This window comes from Pituophis catenifer, unplaced genomic scaffold, assembly GCF_029215685.1.
Source record: "Pituophis catenifer annectens isolate HBS135680 unplaced genomic scaffold, rPitCat1.0.hap2 SCAF_2, whole genome shotgun sequence".
Classification (NCBI taxonomy): Eukaryota; Metazoa; Chordata; class Lepidosauria; order Squamata; family Colubridae; genus Pituophis; species Pituophis catenifer.
Genome location: NW_027256882.1, coordinates 102,616,296 through 102,637,970, shown reverse-complemented (window position 1 = coordinate 102,637,970; position 21,675 = coordinate 102,616,296). Strand labels below are relative to the sequence as shown.

The 21,675-nt window shown below is 45.0% G+C and overlaps 1 protein-coding gene across 9 annotated transcripts in view; it reads left to right on the top strand.

The window, feature by feature from the left end:
• JADE2 (jade family PHD finger 2) overlaps positions 1-21,675 on the top strand; it is a 216,999-nt gene that overhangs the window by 64,929 nt on the left and 130,395 nt on the right. For all 9 annotated transcript variants that reach the window (XM_070937302.1, XM_070937296.1, XM_070937295.1 and 6 more), the window contains one exon: positions 1,163-1,320. In XM_070937302.1, coding sequence (XP_070793403.1) covers positions 1,163-1,320 — 158 coding nt within the window. The remainder of the gene's footprint in view (positions 1-1,162; positions 1,321-21,675) is intronic.

Genomic DNA, 21,675 nt, shown 5'->3' with positions numbered 1-21,675 from the left:
TAGACTAATCACTAGAGTGATTTATTTTGTTCTATATCACTGTCATGCGCAGAGATGGAATACAAACTTCAAGGCTGCAAATCATCTTGCAGTCAATTACCAAGGATTAGATTTTGCTATGCTATGTCAGATTGTCACAGGCTAGTCTCTTTTTCTACCCCTACAGTAAAATTAAGAAGCTCTAGAAAAAAGGAAAGCTTCTTAGCTTATGCATACATACCAAACACACAATTCAATTCAGAAGTTACAAGCAACACTATATATTGCTGTTCCAGAATAATTTCTGTGAGAAATGAGGGCAAATCGAAGGATACACTGGTTTCTAAGCATAGAGTATCCCTAATTATAAAGTACAAATTGGAGACTACTTGCTAATATTGCCATACAAAGATCCCCCTGTGTTTCTGGTCATTAGTGAATAAAGTATTTGTGATCTTTCTCTTGAGTATAGTGGTACTTTCCTTAACAATAAGGTTGTACTTTGAAAAGAATAATTTCTAAAAATTAAGAGGAGAAAGTTTGTTTTCTTGATTAATATGAATAGTAAAATGAAACATACTTGAGAATTCAGACTGTGCACATGGGAAATATAAGGAAAGAACATGTCCAAGGGAAGAGTAGCACAATGGAAAGAAAACCAGAATAATAGTTGCTAATTTCATTTAGTATCATGGGGGTGATGGTGCATATATTCATTTATATGAATATTTACCTGAATAAAAAAGTACTTGTCCTTTTTCTCCAATGTTAAATGTTCTCAGTATTAGTTCTACTTCCAAAGGAACTTAGCTCCCTTGTTCAGTGCTTCACTTGCTCAGAAATAAATTTGAGTAACTCCCCCCCCCCCCGCATTGTGAATATCAAATCATTTTCAGCCTTATTCAGTGCAGTATTGCCCAGTTTTATAAACAAGCCCTTCTATGATATGATGCTGTTCTCCTCTAGTTCTTCAGATTTGATCCCAGGTTTGATTTTTTTTTCTGATTGGCTGAATTCAGACATGCCAGCTTAGCATGTATGTAAGGAGCCACCTTATAGGCCATATCTATTTCAGCTTGTCCAATCCGCTCCCTCATCTGTTCCAAGCTTGGCAAAGTTTCTACTTTCAAAATCTTCATTGCCAGTGATTATCATTACTGTCGTTTTCATCTCTCATCTTCAGGTTTTTCGCACCGACTTGATAACAGCAATGAAGATCCCAGATTCTTTCCAGCTGAGCCCAGATGAGTACTATATCCTTGCTGATCCCTGGAGGCAAGAGTGGGAAAAAGGTGTTCAGGTGCCAGCAAATACAGAAACGATCCCAGATCCAGTGGTAAGGTAAGTGATGCTGGTACCCTTTTCTCCTTCCTGAATGAGATACATGTTTATGTTTCGGTTTGGCTTGGCTTTGTCTCTGTAGCACTGTATTGATTTCAGTGTTTAGCACCTGTGTTTCACTGAGGGCTTTCCAAACTCATTAAGTAAATCTGCTGGTAAATAAAGGCAAAGAACCATGCAGTATGATCTTGAGGTTACTCAAAAAGAGGAATCCAGTAGCACAGCAGTGCTGCAAGTCTTCTAAGTGGTTTGTCAGGGCAATTTAATGCAAAACATGTTTCTCAATGGATTCTGGATCTAAAATGAATAAGTAAAACAATAGGTAAAGTTCTACCTATATATTTGTATATAGGTGTACCTATATATTTGTATATAGGTGTACTGTTGTGACTTATTAAACCTTTGGAGTGTGCCGTGTCTATTATGGATTATTTCTTTGGAAACATTTAACATTTAGGAACAAGGACTCTATAAGAAGGAATGTTTGAAATGTTCTTTTACTTCGTCCTGGAAGGCACTGTTAGTGAAAGCCAGAGTAGTTGATAGAATGGGATTGTGCATGCTACACAGGGTTCGGTTCCAAATTTTTTTACTACCGGTTCTGTGGGCGTGGATATTGCTTGGTGGGCATGTGACTGGGTGTGGCTTGGTCATGTGACTGGGTGGGCATGACATGGTGGTCATGTTACTGGGTGGGCCTGGCTTGGTGGTCATGTGACTGGGCGGGCGTGTGACTCAATGTCACTCTTGTCAAGGGGTGCCTTGTTTACCTTTTTTCAACTTTATTATCTACATACTATAGATGTACTTTCATGGACCACTGAAAGGAGGAAATGGCTCACATGCTTTCCCCAAGAGTGTGATAGGCAACAGCCATTTAAGGGGCTGCCAGAAAGAAGGGAGGCAATGTATTTTCCAAAGCACCAGAAGGCAAAATAAGAACAATGGATGGAAACTGAACAAACCTAAAACTAAAGAGAAATTTCCTGACAGTGAGAACCAATATAGGTGCAGAAATATTTCAGTCATAATTTTACATATAAAAGGATCGTTGGTCTTACCTGATACGTTCCTTCTCGTTGAGTGGAGACAGCAGCCAGCGTGGGTAGTGCCCATCCAATCAGCTTGAAGGACTGAGCCTGCCAATTATTCTTAGTCCCGCCTCTGTTGCCGGGCAGGCCAGCTTTGGCGAAGACTGGAAGACAGACTCGGTGTGTGGGACAAAGACGGAACCAAAGACAGAAGAGAATAGAAATGCCGAGTCCAGCTTGAAGAAGATAAAGGGAGGGTCTGGCAGCTGTCTCCACTCAACGAGAAGGAACGTATCAGGTAAGACCAATGATCCTTCTCCATTGAGAGTGGAGACAGCAGCCAGCGTGGACATACCCAAGTTCACTGTCCCGAAGGTAGGGGGGGGATCACGCTGGACTGCATTGTCCTCTCTGGCAACCACTCTTTGCAGAACTCGGCGACCAAACGAGGCTTCGGCTGACGCAAACTGGTCGAGTTTGTAGTGTCTGATGAAGGGGCTAGGAGAAGTCCACGTGGCCGCCCTACAAATTTCCAGCAAGGGAGCCTGTGTAGCCCAAGCTGCCGTCGTAGCCGCGCTGCGGGTGGAATGAGCTGTCAAACCTGAAGGGCGCGGAAGGGATCTAACATCGTAGGCTGAGGCAATAGTCTGGCGAATCCAACGACCGATGGTTGAAGGAGAGACTTTACTGCCTTGAGAGGTAGGTAAGAAGGAGACAAAAAGCGACTCCGAATGACGGAAGGGAGCCGTCCTCTTCAGATATATTCGCAGCGCCCGCCGGACATCAAGAGAGTGCCAACGACGCTCCCGAGGATGCGCGGGCTGGGGGCAGAAATTTGGAAGGACCAGTTTCTGGGCACGGTGGAAAACAGTTGACCTTCGGCACGAATGTAGGGTCCAAACGGAGCACCACCCGGTCAGCATGGAAAACACAAAGGTCCGAACGGGTGGACAAAGCGGCGAGTTCAGATATGCGGCGAGCCGAAGTGATGGCCACCAGGAAGGCAACCTTGCAGGTGGGAAGTCTGAGACTGGTAGTCCGCAGTGGTTCGTACGGGGAACACGTAAGAGACTGCAAGACCAGAGGCAGATCCCAGGTCAGATAGCGATGCAGAACAGGAGGACACAAATTCTTCGCTCCCCGAAGAAAACGGCGGATCAAGGGATGGTGAGCCAGAGACGACAAGGAGCTGCAGGTAAGTACTGACGATAAAGCTGCAATGTGACGGCGGAGAGTGTTAGGAGAGAGACCCTGGGAGAGGCCCTTCTGTAAGAACATCAGAATATGAATAATTGACGGTTGAAGAGGCGAGACACCGACCTGACCACACCAGTTGTAGAAACTCCGCCAGGTGGCAGAGTAAATGCGTTCCGTAGAAGGCCGTCGAGAAGATAGCAAGGTATGCACAACATCTGCCGGGACTTGTACCTCTCTCAAAGTGCACCGCTCAATCTCCAAGCGGTTAGATTGAGCCAGGCCGGGTCTGGGTGCTGCAGGGCGCCTTGCGAGAGAATATTGTCCGAGAGAGGGATGCGCCACGATGGGGTCACCGATAGGGACACGAGGTCCTCAAACCAGGGTCTCCGAGGCCAATGAGGTGCCACAAGGATCACTTCCGCTCGCTCGGATAGAATCTTGCGGATGACCCTGGGAAGGAGGGCCGTCGGGTGGAAAGCGTACAGAAGGCCCGAAGGCCAAGGAATTCGAAGAGCGTCGACGCCGGCTGCTCAAGGATGAGGGTACCGTGAAAAGAACAGTGGAAGTTGAGAGTTCTCGTGAGTCGCGAACAGGTCGATCACTGGGCGGCCGAAGCGAAGAGCCAGTTCCTGGAAGAGGAGCGGGAGGAGGCGCCATTCCGCGTTGTCTATTTGCCGGCGACTCAACCAGTCCGCTTGAACATTCTGTACCCCGGAGATGTGTTCCGCCCGAAGGGAACACAGGTGGCGCTCTGACCAGACCCCCAACGCAACTGCCAGGGTTAGAAGAGACTTCGACCTGGTGCCCCCCAGTTTGTTCAAATGAGCCTTTGCGGCGACGTTGTCCGTGAGGACAAGGACGTGGGTTCCGGAGACCAGGTGACGGAATGACTTTAGAGCAAGGAAAACAGCCTTCAGTTCCAGCCAATTGATGGGATGCCGAGCTTCCGAGAGTGTCCAAGTCCCTTGAGCCAGTTGACCTTGGCAATGAGCTCCCCAGCCCAGGAGACTGGCATCTGTCGTCACCACCACCCTCGAGGGCTCGAGGAAGAAGCAACCCGCCGAGAGAGCAGGGGAGCGCCACCACCGGAGGGATCTTCGCACCGCAGGAGGAAGAGGGATCGGCTTCGATGAAGTGCCTCTGCCGGCCTTCTGCAAAGGCAAGAGAAACCATTGGAGTTCCCTGGCGTGGAGTTGAGCCCAGGGAACAATAGCTATTGTGGATATCATTTTACCTAAGAGTTGAGACAAGACATGGGGGAAACCACCCGGCTCCTTTCAACTCGGGAAATTAACTGCCGTAGACTAACCTGTCTATCGGGAGAAAGAAAAACCTTGCCTTGAAGAGAGTCAATCAGGGAACCCAAGTGAACTAACCTAGTAGAGGGCGAGAGATGGCTCTTCTCCAAATTAACAGAAACCGTGAGCCGCTAGAGTCTCAATCGTCAAACGAATATCTAAAGCAGCTTGCTGTAAAGAAGGGGACAACAACAGAATATCATCTAAATAACACAGGAGACGGACTGAGCGGAGACGGAGCTGAGCCGCCAAGGCAGCCAACACCTTCGTAAAGGTGCGGGGGGCCGAAGAAAGGCCAAATGGGAGAGCCCTATATTGATAGTGAGCTCCGTCATAACAAAACCTCAAAAACCGTTTATGGGAAGGGAGGATAGGGATATGAAGGTAGGTCTCCGTTAGATCAATGGAAGAGAGGAGATCGCCCCTCCGAACACCGTCCAGAATAGATTTTAATGATTGCATTTTAAATTTTCGATACACAACGTATCTGTTTAAACGTTTGAGGTCCAGGATGGGACGCCACCCTCCCGATGATTTAGGGACTAGAAACACCCTTGAATAGAATCCCGACCCCTCCTGACAGGGAGGCACAGGTTGGATAGCCCTGATAGTCAGGAGATGCTGAATCGATGAATCCATAAGGGACTTTTTGACGGAATTACGAGAAATCGGGCAGCAGACAAAGGTGTGAGGGGGGGGCAATAAATTCAATGGCCAACCCAGATTTTAAGGTGGTGTGGACCCACTTGTCCGAAGTGGATTCTTCCCAGACAGAGGCAAAAAGACCCAACCTACCGCCAATGGGAGGATCCAAAGGACAATTAGCGACGGCGACGGGCGAAGCAACCTCCTCCCCCTCGAAAGGGCCGTTTAAAGTTAAAGGGACGTCCCCTGAATGATCTATCGGAAGAACCCCGCTGCCTGCTGAAAGACCCATCTCTCCTAAACGAGGGGAAGGTAGAAGAAAAGGAGGACCCCCCATCCGCACCTCTGGAGAAGGAACGAGAAGGGTAAGGAGAGAAACAAGGTGCCCCTCTCAGGAACACAGCAGCTAAGACCTTCTTTTTATCCCTGGTTTCTGTGAGGAAGGGATCTAAAGCATCCCCGAAAAGCTTCGTGCCCTTAAAGGGGACCGAAGCCAATCGCCACTTATGTCTGGCATCAGCTTGCCAGTGATGGAGATACAATAAACGCCTAGCCGTGACTGCTGAAGCCAAAGATTTCGCCGAAAACCTGGCAGCATTCAGAGTAGAGTCAGCTGAAAATTGTACGGCGGCTACGATTTTATTCAGGTCTTGTTTGATATGAGTATCTCCGGGGGCTAGCTTCTCTTGTAACTGCCGCAACCAAAGCAACGTTGTGCGATTAAAGAAGGATGCTGTAGTGGTAGCTTTAATCGCCCAGGAGGAACTCTGAAATGCCTTTTGAAGAACTTGATCAGATCTGCGTTCGTCAGGACGGAGCCCTTCGTCCAGTTCGCCCGGAACATTGGAGTTAGGAAGAAGAGCTACAACTGGGGCATCCACCGAAGGAATTTGAAGAAGAGCTTCCAGATCCGAGGATACTTGAAAATTTCTTTTATCATTAGCCGAAGGTAGGGGAGCAGAAGCCGGAGATTCCCACTGGCGTTTCACGACGTCCAGAAAGAGAGGAGGGGTAGGAACAGATGTTATAGGCCTAGCTGGTTCTGCGAACATCGGGTCCAAAGATCCAGAGGAAGATGAAGGGGGCGCCGGATCCGCATTTGGAGAGGATAGACGGGCCGTATTAACGGCCTTGAAGAGTAATGATTTGAACAAGGCTTGAGGAAAGAGACCTGTGAAAGCCGGCTGATCCGGGGGAAGATTCTCATCCTCCGAGAGGTCAGAATCAGGATCTCCTTCGTCGATGAAGGCTGAAGGATGACTGTAGTGAGAAGAAGTAGGAGAAGCGGATCGAATAGAATGTGAACATTCTTCGTCACTGCGAGCTGCCGAGCAGGGGGAAAACTCACCGATCCATGTTGACTGGAGGGGCCCGAACGGGCGGCCAAGGACCTCTGAACCGCCGCCTCGATCATTTGCTGCAGGTGGTCTGGAAGAATGGAAGGATCCAAGGAGCGGACAGGCACCGGATCCGATGAAGGAGCCTCCTGTACTCTAGTTGGATCAGGAACCGGTTGTTGAGAAACTGAGTCAGGACCCCACAAATTTTCGTCGGAAATCGACATTGGGCAATCTTGCAGGGATAGCTGATCAGGAGAAGGCGAAGGAGCCGCGACTGGGGGTGGATTAGGAGAGGTAGGGGGTTGAAGAGTGGCTGGAGGCAACTGGGCACACGCCTTGTCACATAACCTGGTCAAAACTTTGTCTCTACGCTTTTCCACTTTAGAAGAAGAGGAAGACACGTCACGTGTGGAAGACTTGCGCTGAGAGCGTGAGGATTGAGAAGTTCTGGAATGAGACCTGAAATCTTGCATTGCAGAATGCTGGGTAACAGACGTGGAGTCTGATTGGCCAACTTCATCTGCACTAGCCTTACGGCCGTGCTTAGACTTAGAAAGGGCCTTAGGCATGGCAGCCAAAGAAGGTAGGAACAAAACTCCCTACACACCAGACTGTGTTTCACTGATCAACTCTGAATAGATAAGAGGGAGCGAGAGGAACTCCACACGAGGCAGCCTCAATAAACTGTCACTTAATTATAATCCCCCAAGGCCAGATAGATCAAAAATTGGGAGCGTAGCAACTCCACTAATTAGAAGTGTGAAGGGGGGGGGGGAAGGCCAACAGACAAATCAAGGCCACAGTCCTGTGACCGTTGTAAAATCAGGACACGAGTGGGGGCGCGAAGCTCCACTAATCAGTAATGGCAGTTAGCCCCCAACAACAATGGCTGCAACAGAGAAGGGGGCGTAAAGCTCCACTGGGCGTTAATTGAAGGTCTCCGGAACCGGGCTTCTGTATTAACGAAGGGGGGGGGCGCGAAGCTCCTCAGCTGCAAAGTGAAGCCAGCAACCTGAATAAACTGCGCAGAGTGGCCACGAGGTAATTAACAGGGCCGCAGTAACAGGCCGCAGTAGCGCAGAGATGGGGGCGCGAGGCTCCTCCGCAGAATAAATAAGCCCGCCACTCGTAACATTCAAATTAAGTAGGTGAAGCAAAAACGGCCACAAAGGGAGCGTTCCGGCAGGAAACGAGGCTCGGAGGCCGCAAACAGGCGCTCCCCCCCAACAGTGGGAAATTTTGAGTCCAAAATGGAGGGCGCCACTGATTAAAAGCCCGCCGAAATTGCCGATAAATAAAGGGAGCGAGGAATGACTTTAAACGAAGGAATGAGGAGATCGTAGCAAGAGCAAATGTCCCTCGAAGCTCAAATTAGTTAAAAGAGTCTCCTTGAGGGAATAGGGGACGAAGAAACCCACGCCCCTGGCAAGGCCAGGGGAGGCCGATGTTAACGAGGCCTTGCCTTACTCACAAAACCTTCAAACTCGTAGTCAGAACAGTCCAGGTCAGCCGGAAAATGCAGATAAGTCCAAATCGAATCACCAAAGAATAGTTGAACAGTCCAAGTCGAGAAATCCGAAAGAATTCAAAACGAAAGAGATAAAGGGGAGAATTTAACCAGAGAGCAGTCCCACACACCAGCCAGCGCTGAAGGACTGAGCCAAAAGCTGGCCTGCCCGGCAACAGAGGCGGGACTAAGAATAATTGGCAGGCTCAGTCCTTCAAGCTGATTGGATGGGCACTACCCACGCTGGCTGCTGTCTCCACTCTCAATGGAGAATAGCCATTCATGTAATACAACCTGCATATTGTTCAAAACAGTAATTAGTATTATGACTGATGTTTGACAGCAAGTCTAAAAGTCAAAGATCACAAGAGTGCTGCTTTCTCTACATACAAAACATCACATACCAGGAATAGCATATTAAGCTGGACTTATGCAACCTGATGTACAAAATAAACACACACATATTTATGCTCTGGACTATAGACATTGAATGCATATAAATCTCTGAAAAATGTGGTAGCCCTGGGCAAAAAAAGGCAGTAAAATCACTCTAGGTGTAGGGATAGTGTAAAATATTAACACATGATAAATAATGGAACAATTAAAAATAATAGCACAGAATTTTCTCTCTCTCTTTCCCTTCCTTCCTCTTCCTTCCTTTTTCCTTCTCTTCTCTCTCTCTCTCTCTCCTTTCTTTCTCTCTTTCTTTTTTCTTTCTCCCTGTTTCTTTCTTTCTTTCTTTCTTTCTTTCTTTCTTTCTTTCTTTCTTTCTTTCGTTCTCTCTCTCTAAGGTTTGATGAAAGCTGTCACAAGTTTAGGGTGAATTAAGTCTTTCTCCAAAACTTAAACCAGGATTCCAACAAAAATCTCTAGGTCAGCATGAAACTCAGGTTTCAACTTTTATCCAGAGCCCGCCAACTTCAAAAGTTCGGGACAGACCAGGTCTCTCCATCTTAGATTTCCCAATTAGCCCTGGCAATCAGGAAGCCATAGGTGTGTGCCAGCTCCGAACCCTCAGCCACCCTGGGTGGCAGGAGGGGCAAGCTTCATAGCCATGTGGCTGGGAAGCTTGCTGGGCTGCCCCCCCCATGGCTACAATTCAGGAGGCTTCGGGAGCCGCTAGCCAGTAGGAAGGGCAAGCTTTGTAGCCACATGGCTGGGAAGCTTGCCGGGCTTCCCCCCCCATCTCCACCGTGGCTACAACTCAGGCAGCTTCAGGAGCCACTGGCCAGCGGGAAGGGTAAGCTTTGTAGCCACGCGGCTGCTGTAAAGCTTGTCTGGCTGCCCTGTCTCATCCCCGCCGTGGCTGTAAAGGCGGTGGCTTTGGGAGCCGCTGGCCGGCAGAAATGGGGCTGGCCGGTGGGAAGGGGGCTGCTTGGCCCGGCAAGCTTTCCAGCCACGCGGCTGCTGCAAAGCTTGCCTGGCTGCCCCGTGCAACCCCGTCCCCACCGTGGCTGCAAAGGCAGTGGGTTCGAGAGTCACTGGCCGGCGGGAAGAGGTCTGCCCAGCCCACCAAGCTTTCTAGCCACGCGGCGTCCAGGCCCAAAAGGTGAGTGAGCCTCGCCGTGTCCCCATGAGTCAGCTCTTTGGCAGAGTGCAGCGGCTCTCCCTCACCCACCCACCCGCCAGTGTCAGTCTTACCTTCTAGATCTTCCATGCACCTCTGAAGGAAAGTCGGTGGCAGGAGACAGTAGCAGCGGCGTCAGCAGGAGAGGGCAGGGGCAGCATGGAGGGCAAAGCCACTGGCCCGGCAAGCTGCCCCCCCGTCCCCACCGCGGCTGCAATGGCAGTGGATTTGGGAGCCGCTGGCCAGTGGGGAGGGGGCCGCCCCACCCAGAAAGCTTTGCAGCCATGGAAAAAGCTACTGCTGTTGCTGCCATGCTGCCGTCGCCACCATGTTATTCGCGCATGGATATCCCATTGGACTTGCAAGGCAATAGGATGCACGTGCGTGAAAAACATGGCAGCAACGAACATGGCAGCCGGGGCGAGCAAGCAGCGATTGGGGGACCAGTTCAGGGGCGTGGCCAGCCGGCCATTGCTACCGGTTCTACAGCCTTGGCCAAATTTCCGCCACCGGTACACGTGAACCGGTAGCAATCCACCATTAATGCTACAAAAATCATATGGAAGAACAGCTTTAGAATTTGTTTGATTACAGTGCTTCTCTTCTGTTCGTTAAATAGCTTGTTCCTTTCTTCAAGCTTCTGTGCAAATCTGAAAATACGCTGCTGCAGCCTTAATAAATCAGATCATTAAATCTGTGCCTGTTTAATGCAGCTTTTAAAGCTGGGGTATCTTATTTTAGGTTTGCATTGAGATCTGAAGAAAAAAAAAGAATTTTAAAGGATAGCAGAAAGATGCTGCGCTTGTCCGCTTGTTCTTCTGAGTCATTTTCAAAGTATGCATTGTCTTAATATGAAACATGAACTGTAACTCTTAATTGCTGAAATCAACCAAATGAAAACTTACTAAGAGTTTAAGGAAGTTGGAAGGCAGATGAAAGGCATTCCACTTCATTAGAACCTACTAGCTCTTCTTACAAAACCTTTCCTTGCCTTTTCTTTTTTTTTTTTGGCTTTCAAGAGAAATAGGAGGCATATTGTTCTAGCTCTATTAACATCTAGGAGGTGCTTGGGTTTTTGCTTCATAACCAACTATAGATTGTTTCCCTGCCACAGGTCTATTTCGAACATGCTGCTGGGACTGGAAAGCAACTTTAAAAGGGTTACTTGCTCTGTAGGAGCAACTTTTAAGGCTTATAATAATGTCAGTCCTAAGTCTTTTGATGTAAGGAGATGAATTTAGGATGTGTGGATTGGATACTCTTAGGTGAGAACTGATGTTCCATATCATTTGTTCTGTTCTGATGAAAGATGAGACAGAGCTGGATGTTTTCTTTGAACACACATGTCATAGCTTGAATGGTTGGGTGATTTTCACTTGTATGTGCTGTTCCATAGAGAACTGAGCCAGGCGACTGAGTTTTAGTCCCACTGTAGGCATGAAAGCCAGCTGGGTGACTTTGGACCAGTCATATTCTCTCAGCCCAGTCCACCTCACTGGGTTGTTATGGGGAAAATAGGAGCCATGACACTGTCTAGTTGTTATCAAATTGGTGTGTAGGGCCAGGCTTACTGTCAACTAATTTTTTGTTTCAGTCTCTGAAGGGGTAGACTGGATATGGGGTAGTGGTGATGACAAACGCTATTTGGCTGTCTTGTCATCTGGTGAGTGTTGGTTCCATGGTGGCATGCCTCTTCTGCTAGGATTAGGGGCCCACAAATGTGATCCATCTTAAGACTTAGGGAATCCAATGAATTTCTAAATCCTCCAGGAGAGTTTGTAAAAACCAGGGCAAGAATCCTGTCAAGGCTCTGATTGAGAATGGAATTATGAGAAAAATGAGCTACTGATATGGTCAGTCTCAAATGTCTTCTCAGACCATTTAGAACCGCAATTTGTCCCTGATTCTCTGAAACAGAATAATGGAACAGGCTAAGAAAAAGTTAAAATGTCTGTCCAACCAGGCATGCATACTGTATATCTACTAATTTGTGATGAGGCTGCAAAAAAGTTTACTTTGTAATCTCCACTGCATCCTCAAATAGACATCCAGCAGAGCTCTTCAGAATAATTAAGGTCTTGTTATTTGCCCTTGATAATCCCAAAAGCCTGCTATGACCGATTTGCAAGACATTTGGAAGATGAAATCATGTTCATGTCATCTCGTATTCTACTTTTGACAGAGTATCTGGTGCATCATTTGGTTCAATTATGTCTTAGTGCTTTCAGTTTTGAAGGCCTGAGGATATGGACACGCTGCTTGTAGCTGATCAATCTGCACCTCTTGACCCCTTCCCCTCTTGGCTGTTAGAGCTAGCTGAGCTAAGTATATCTGAAAAGTGGTTGAGCACATTTTTGAGTGGTAGCTTGTGTTGCCAGCTTCTTAAAGAGGCAGTAGTTACCCCCTTCTGAGGGACAAAACATGTAAAGTATTATTTTCATCGAAGTACCTCCTTTGGGAGCAAGGAGCTGGAGAGGGATAATACTGTGCATCTGTGTAGTATTCTCATCTTGTTGAAAAAAATTCACAGCTATGTTGAATTTCAACCTGGATTCAGACACAATTTAAAGACCGAATTAGCCTTGGATGACCTGATGGATGACCTTCTATGAAAAAGAGATGACAGTGTGATTTTGTTGATCCTGCAGCTTTTTTGTACTATTAACCATTGGTATCCTTCTGAATCAGCTCCATGAGATGGTTTTGGAGACATGCCAACTTGCAGATACTGTATTAGAAAATAACATCGAATGACAGTACCTTAGAATCATGGCAGTTGAACAAAGCATAATCATATCCCAAATAATTTTTAACCGTCTATATGAATCCAGTGGATTTAATTTAATTTAATTTATCAAATTTCTATGCCGCCCAATTCCCAAGGGACTCTGGGCGGCTTACAGCAAAAAATAATACAACAAAGAACATAGGAGAATTATTAAAAAACATTTAAATTTTTTTAAAAAAACATTAAAAGCCCATGCACACCATTCATGGCCGGATCTTGCAAGATTGCAACAGCGAGATCAACGGCCCCAGGCCTGCCGGAAAAGCCAGGTCTTCATTGCTTTCTGGAAGGCCAATAGGGTGGGAGTAGTCCGGATCCTGCAATCATCAGGAGAACCGTTTGATCAATATTGACATTAGCAGGTAATGTCAATTATTATTAACTGTCAATTATTTTCCGGGTGACAGGTATTTCCTGTGTATCACAATTGTCTTTTCCTAAAGAAGAATAGTATGGCCACTGCTGTCAAAGCATTGGTTAACTGCATATTTGGATTATTCTAAAACTTCAATGAACACAGAATATAAGAGGTCAGGTTGTTGCATTGGGCACATGCTCTGGGCAATATGATCCCATCATATTACGGTGTATCAATCTGCTTTTGGGCCACAGGCAGGTTTTCCTATTCATGCATAAATATATGGATGACTTTGGTCTATGAGATTGACTTTCTGCTTCTAAACTGCCTAAATACTGAGATTGTTGAAGGAGATCATATTGCAAGTTTCAACATGTAGATTGTCACCTTACAGTTACACAGTCAGACCTTCCTCGGGAAGGATGCCTGCTCTGTGGAATGCTCTTCTCCACTAGCATTCAGTGGTCTCATTGCTGCATTGTTTTGGTACCAAAGACTGATCTTTATACCTAAGTCTCTCGCATAGGGACAAATTCTTCTTTCATACCTATTCATGTCTTTGATTGTTTAACTTGATTTGTTTATTTAATGTCAAACCACTTAAAGTTATTTTATGAACGGTAGTATACAAGTGTTTTAATCAGTAATAAAAACGAAGTAGCATAGTTTGCACATTGCTTGATCAAGCTATTTCCTACATATTATCTTTTCTTTCAAAGTCCACTGAGAATATTCCCCCCCTCCTAGTTTGAACCTGGTTAAGCAACCCTTTGTTCTACTAGGAAATTTGGATCTTGGTCATTTGTGATGGTCTCTCTTTACACAACAGTGTATATTATTTATCACTAATAAAAAAGAGCATTTTAATAGTGTAAATATCCAAATGCTGTTCCCCCATGTATACAGTATACAGAAAAGGAACCTGTGGGAAGCTGTACACTGACTTAACGGTATCTGTCTCTACTTTTTTTTCTTTCTTTTTTGTAAAAGTCAACTGTGATAATGTATAAAAGATTTGGGGAGGCTTCTTTACTTCAAAGATGTTAAGTGTCACTATGAAGACTGATTAGATAGCATTCTTACTCTGCAGAAATAATGCTTTGACAGGAAACAGAATTTTAAACATGTTTAAGGTGTTTTTCAGATTTTATCCAGGAAATCTCTCCCCACCCCACAGGATTCAGTAAAGTCAATAATTGCCTGAAGCACTGCTTGCTCAGCAGTGACAGCAGCAACAGCTGTTGGTGAAGGAAAGTTATGAAATAAACTTTTGTGCTTTCATCTCCTTCCATTAATATGGGGGCAGGGAAGGCAATAACCTTCAAAAACTAGAAAAAATGTAATGAGAAATTGGAAAGGAAATTAGGCAAATTACATTTTAAACGTATTCGGTATTTTAACATGTTGGTAGAATGTTTGTCTTTACCAACCTAGATACATGCATACTATTTGCCGTCCTGAATGTTCTGCTGTAAAGCTAAAGGTTGAATCCGGTGCTGGGTCAAGATGAAAAGTGATATCTTGGCATTGCCTGGGCCGGTGGTTCCTATTTAAAGCCAGGCTAAACAGATTCACATTTTTGCAAATGTACTTTGCAGGCATATGCAGTTGTTTAACATGGTCAGCTCTTTCTCCCCGGTGGAAGGCTACTGAATATTCTGACTTCATTCCAGTACAGCAGTAGACATTTGAGATTCCTTTGGAATCAAGGAATTCAAGACTCCTTTGGATTAAGCATAGCCTTCAGACATAATCCCCAGTAGGCAATAGGACTGTCCTGGCTTGCCCTCAGATGGGGTGGATTTCACTTCCTATAATATCTAGACAACATAATATCCAGTCATTGGTTTTGCTGGCTCATGATTATGAAAGTTGAAGATTTCTCACATTTGGTGCACAACATCTTGGGAAAGGATGCATCATTTAGATACAGATTGAGATATTTAGTGCACACATAGTGCTTTAGAGAGGAGAAGAAAATTTAGGGTGATGAAATACATCAGATCTTCTTGTTTTCCAAATCTAGAAATAATTTCATCTATAGAGATTGTTAATATACTATCTTATTGCTGCTCAAAAAAAAAAACCTTGAAAGGGTTGGTTTTTTTTAGTTTTTAACTCATCTATCAAATCTGTTTTCTGAATTAATCTTGCATTTGGTAGATGCAGAAGTGGTAAGGTTTTTCTGTGCTAGATACAGACTAAGATAAGATTTGCAAGAGCTGGTTTATTGGATTTCTAGAAATCTGAGCTTCACCAACCACATATTCACTGCATCCACAAGGAGCAGGTTATCCATTGGGAAAATATATTTATTGAAATATAAAACTGCATCTGTCTTGCTATAGCAGATTAATTGAGTGAAGCTAGTTGGGGGGAAGAAAGATAGCAGTTGTTGTTAAACAAAGTTGGGTGTCGGAAATGCGTGCCTTTCTACTTCAGACTGTCAAGACATCCCAGTGAGTGAGTTGGTGTACTCTGCTATAACCTCAAATTCACTGCATTCCTAGTCCAGGCACCTATCATTGAGGGCAGAGGTGGGTTCTAAAAATGTTTACTACTTGTTCTGTGGGCGTGGCTTATTTTGTGAGCATGGCTTGGTGGTGGGGGTAATGTGACTGGATGGGCGTGGCCAACTTTTTTTTTTTTTACTTTTAAAAGCAGGCAACTCAGCTGGGATTGCCAGAGGCTTTTAAAGGCATTTTTTCCCTACAACCTCTTCAGCCGAAGAGGTTGCAGAAAAAAATGCTTTTAAAAGCCTCTGACGATCAGGCAACTCAGCTGGGATAGCCAGAGGCTTTTAAAGGCATTTTTTCCCCTACAACCTCTTCGGCTAAAAATGCTTTTAAAAGGCTATGATGATCTCAGCTGAGCCGCGCGATCATCAGAGGCTTTTTTTTTTTTTTTTACTTTTAAAAGCATTTTTTTCGGCTGAAGAGGTTGTAGAAAAAATGCTTTTAAAAGAAAAAAAAAGTCTGATGAGGTGGGGGGGGTAAGTGAGCGGCGACTGGGCCGGGGACTGGTTTGGGGGCGTGGCCAGCCAATGTTATTACCGGTTCTCTGAACTACTACAAATTTTTACTACTGGTTCTTGCGGACCGGTGCGAACAGGGAGCAACCCACCATTGATTGAGGAACTCCAAGTTCCCAGATGGATACATTGACCTAAATTCGTTCATCTGTATTTGTTCTTCCCCATCTCTCTCACACAACTCTTTCATAGCCATTTGCGCAGTGGACCATTGTCTAAACCAATAAATACATAACTTCCTGTGTTGGTACAACAGGTGCCTCCAAAGTGCTTAGCATTTCCTGTTTTAAGTTTCCTATATTTTTGCATAAACATTTTTTTCCATATAAATGTTTCAAGGCAGTTAACCTCCCAATTCAGTATAAAAATAAGTATTAAATTTGTAGGAGAAACAATTATCTAGCAACCATGAGTTACAATGCAGCTTACTAGTTTTTCCAGTCTTGAACATGTTTTAAAAATGAATGACTTAGCCACCTTAGACATTCTGGCATAAAAGATTATTGTAAGTGCAGGGCAATTGAGAATCAGAATTGTGGTGTGTAAATAGTGAGCTTCTTGGATGTCTTTATGTTAGCAAACAGGAAGGAAATGAAAAGAAATGTATGCATTGTTCCTTCAGTTAGTACTCTCCCCGCCCCCCCCCCCCGCTCCAATGTTTTGTCCAGGTGTTTTCCACCTTCTGTAAAATGTCATTAAAATAAGGAAGGTGGGTTTAGATGCAAAACAGATACTTCCTAGCATATATCAAAAACATGAGTTCACTACTTTGAATATGTAAAAATCTGGTGGGTATGTTTCTATTTCATTTGAAAATGAGCTGAAAATAAAATTGACGGAGACAATATGAAATTCTAATGAAGGGATTCTTTTAGTGTTTAGCAATATAATACAGGCAGCGGGGGAAAGATCTTAAGAGTCATTGGAGGACATTATGGGGAACAAAGTAAGAGGAGGTAGACAGTTATGGCATTGGTAAATGAGTGGAGTAAGTACATGTTACCAAATCTTTCCACTACACATTTTGGAGGTCTAATAATCAAAATATTTTAATTACTATTTTTGTGTTAATTTGTTCAAATATGCAAACAGTACTTCACATTTGTTGAAATGTAAATAGGTATTTCATCCCTTTAAGGTCTCTTTATAACATAATGTATCTATGAATATGAAAAAAGCTACAGTGAAGTAATCAGTAAAGAAATGAGGACTATGTATTCTGTCTGACTAGTGCTATCACTCATGATTATTTACATTTAAATTATTAAATTCCATATAAAAGACTGGAAACCACGAATCAAGGTAACAGCGTCACATGACACATTAGGAAATCATTTCACTGTATGTCTTAGACCAGGTGTCCCCAACATACCATATTACCAGTCCATGGTGTGTTAGGAATTGGGCCGTGCAAATGTGAGCGAAGCTTCATCTGTACATACGCAGGATCTAGGTAGTGCATGAACCCTCCCATCCTCGGTCCATGGAAGAATTGTCTTTTACAAAACCAGTCCCTGGTGCCAGAAAGGTTGGGGACCGCTACCTTAGACAGATCTTCTTAGCTGGCAAATATTTAGATAGTTTATGGGGGTGGGATTTTTTTCTAAAGGGAAAAGACAGTTGTGACACACGATCGTCAGCCTTTTTTTTACCTTTTAAAAGCAAGAAGTAACGACACCCGGACGGGTGGGCAAGGCCTCGCGCTGCCATCGCTACCGGTTCTCTGAACCACCTGCCACAATCACTACTGGATCGCCTGATCTGGTCCGAACTGGGAGCATTTCACCACTGGACAAGAGGTTTTACAATATGGGGCCTGACCTCACCAAGGCACTTCAGGTACCAGTGGTAGATGCCCCAGTGGCAACATTAGCAGCTACCTCTGTCTTAGCCGATGAACCAGAGGATGCTCTTAGGGCTGAGGACAAGAGGGCCAAGCAGTCCCTAAGGAGGGCCCATCAGGTTTAACTGCCTGGGCCGTTAAAGCATCCACAGCTGCATTGTTTTTTAACAGGGCTTCCCTGTTCTGGTTGAGGCAGATGACCTGAGGTGACCTGAGATCTCACGAAGGCATTAAGTGATGGCGGCAGTGGAATTTTCCGCAGACGCCACGCTTAATGCAGCGAGGTTCACATCTAGGGCAATTGCCTTGTCAGTAGCGACCCGCAGGCTGTGGTAGCTCCACCAGTGGCAGGAGGGTGCTAAACATAAATGGTGGCTGACCTCTGCCCCTTTCACAGGGACAGGTTGTTTGGAGACTCTTTGGATCCTATCCTTGTAGAGTCACGGGACAAACGGAAATCCTGCCGCCCCTCTCCAGGCGAACGGATTACCGTCCCTCGCCTTACTTTCGATGCTCCTCCTACTGAGCAGTGGACAACGGATCTGGATTTCCAAGTCCCCAAAGGCCTTATTTGCCAAGACAGGAACAACAGCAGGCAGGTCGGACAGGGACAGGCCATAGTTTCAATCCAAGCGGCCCTTTTGTGGCAAAGGAGGTTGTCTGTTTCAATGCTCAAAGTGACTGCCGGGCTGACCCTCCCATTGGGGGCCGCCTGGGTCTCTTCAGATGTTGGGAGGATATCACCACTGATGCCTAGGTCCTGGAGACGGTAAGGTCAGGCCTCTCTAGGCCTAGAGTTCCTTTTCACACCCCTGAGGTTTTTTATTTGTTGCCCCATCTCAAGGGACAAGTCGAAGAGGGTCCTTGTGGAAACCACGATTCAACATCTCTTGGACATTCATGCAATCCAGCCAGTTCCAGAGGGCCAACAGGCTGGGATTCTATTCCATCCTCTTTGTAATCCCAAAGACCTCGGGGGGTGGAAGGCAATTCTGGACCTAAAAAGGCTGAATCGCCTACTAATCTACAGGCGATTCAAAATGTAGTCACTCCAGTCCATTCTGGTAGGCATCCAGGAGGGCGACTTCCTCGCATCCATAGACCTGACAGAAGCTTACCTGCACGTTCCTATCCTACCGGCACATCGACAGTATCTCTGCTTCCGTTACGTTGCACAACACAGGGCTCTGCCCTTTGGCCTGTCATCAACGCCCAGGACGTTCACGAAGCTGTTAGCTGCGTTGGCTCCGGGCTCTACCTATGCAAGTCCAGTGTTACCTGGACGATATCCTGATTCAGGCCCCCAGGCGACGGAGGACCTGCGGATTGCAATCCAGGTGCTCCAGGACCACGGGTTCTCAATAAATCTTAGCTGCTTGCCTGATTGTAAAACAATAGAAAACTGAGGAAACATCGTAAGTTGTAGGGCCCTACTCTATCTCAACTGTCCTGTTTTCTTTTCCTACTTCTTTCCCTCTATTAATTTTGTTTTCCCCCATTCTAAATATGAATTGTTTAATTTAAGTGATAGAAACCTACCCTTTGTTCAGGCACATGCTTTTTGTTGTCAGAAAAGGACATAGAAAATATTATTCTGCTTATGAATCTCCAAACACATTATTTATTTGTTTGAGTTATATCCCACCTTTCTATTCAATTTGAGCACTCAAGGAAACTCATATTCAATGACATACAAAATAAAAAATGCAACTTCAAGCATGATAAATAAAACCAATTAAAAGCCTAGTGAAAGAGCTTATATATGTTCCCTTAGCTCTGAAAATTAGAGCACATATGCTCTGTTCCTAATGAGGTTTGGTTTGCTTTGGGAATGAGAATTAGATTTTAATGAAGAGAAGGGGTATTACCTGAGAGAGCCTGTTTCAGGTAAGGCAGCAGGGGCATAAATCTTTTAAAAAAAACTTCCAACACAAACATTTGGGATGATAGTCTGCTTAAGGCTGCCTCTCTTTTGTTTGAGAGATACCCAGTACATGAACATAGTTTCTCATTCCCAGGTCCATACATATCTGATGGGTAGAATAACTAACTAGGAAGAAAGATCCCGTGCTTACTGTGATTAGAATGTTACTTAAGAAGCATCTCTAAAGGAGACACTAATTCCTCCCCATTCTTCTAACTTGGTCTTTTTAATAGAAGCCAGGTCAAAAAACTTCCACAATTGTGTTAGAAAAGAAATGAAGCATCCTTTTCCCCCTTAAACTAGAAGGTTTAGTAAGGAGGAGACTGCAGGCAAGCCACAGAATTTACTGAAGTTAGTAGATGGATCAGAAGAGGAAACTATAGATTTTTCCATTTTCATTTCTGAGTGATGTTATCATCAGCCATTAAACTCTACTATAGATAGAATTTATAAAGTGTGTTTATTTTCCAAAATATTGCTGGTCTCAAATAGTTCCACAACTCATCAACAATAACAAAATTTCATTCACTCAAATAAACCTAAATGTCACTTAAGAGAGCCAGCTTGGTGCAGTGGTTAAGACATCAGACTAGAAACCAGAAGACCATAATTTCTTCTTAAAAACCTCCAGGGTTGGGGCACCCACAACTTTTGGAGGCAAGTCGTATCGCTGATTAATGGTCCTAATTGTCAGGAAAGGTCTAGGTCAGTTTTCTCTTTAACAGATTAACAAAGTTGGAAGGGATCTTGCAGGTCATCGAGTCCAACTCCCTGCTGAAGCAGGAGACCCTACATCTGCCTCTACCTAGGATCGAACTCACAATCTCCTGATTGTGAGGCAAGAGCTCCACCTCTAGGCCATCGGGTCTTGGAAACTTCTTGTCCTGCCTTCAGGTGCTTCGGAAAATAGGTTGACACACACACAGCCTTTCTTTGCGGCAGCCTCTTATATTGGAACACTGCTATCATGTCACCCCAGTCCTTCTCTTCATTAAACTAAACATATATAATTCCCACAACTGTTCTTCATAAGTTTTAGCCTCCAATCCCCTAATCATTTTTGTTGCTCTTTTCTGCACTCTCTAGAGTCTGAACATCTTTTTGTATCGTGACCACCAAAACTGGATTCATTATAAAGTGCTACTAACACTTCATGTGATCTTGATTCTAACCCTCTGTTAATGCAGCCTAGGACTATGTTGCCTTTTTTGGCAGCTGCAGCACCCTGCTGGCTCATATTTAAGTGATTGTCCATTAGGACTCCAAGGTCTTTCTTGCAGTTACTACTATTGAGCCAGGTACCACCTATTCTATACCGATGTATTTGATTTTTCTTGCCTAAATGTAGAGCCTTACTTTTCTCACCATTAAATTTCATTTTATTGGATAGGGCCCGGTATTCAAGTCTACCAAGGTCCTTCTGTATCTGAAGCCTATCTTCTGGAGTGTTAGCTATTCCTGCCAGCTTGGTGTTGTCTGCAAATTTGATGAGTTTTCCTTCCGTTTCCCTCCTCTAAATCATTGATGAAGATATTGAAGAGTCCTGGGCCTAGGTTAGGGTCTCGGAATACTCCACACATACTTCCCTCCATGTAGATGCAGTTCCATTAAGGATTACATGTTGAGTGCAGTTAGTCAGCCAGTTACAAATCCATCCATGCTGTCTAACCCACATTTTTCTATCTTACCAAGAGTAAGTTGTGGTCTACTTTATCAACTGTGTTGCTGAAATCCAAGTAAATTATATCCACAGCATTTCGCTGGTCCACTAATTTTGTCACATTGTCAAAGAATGCAATAAGATTTGTCTGGCATGATCTGTTTTT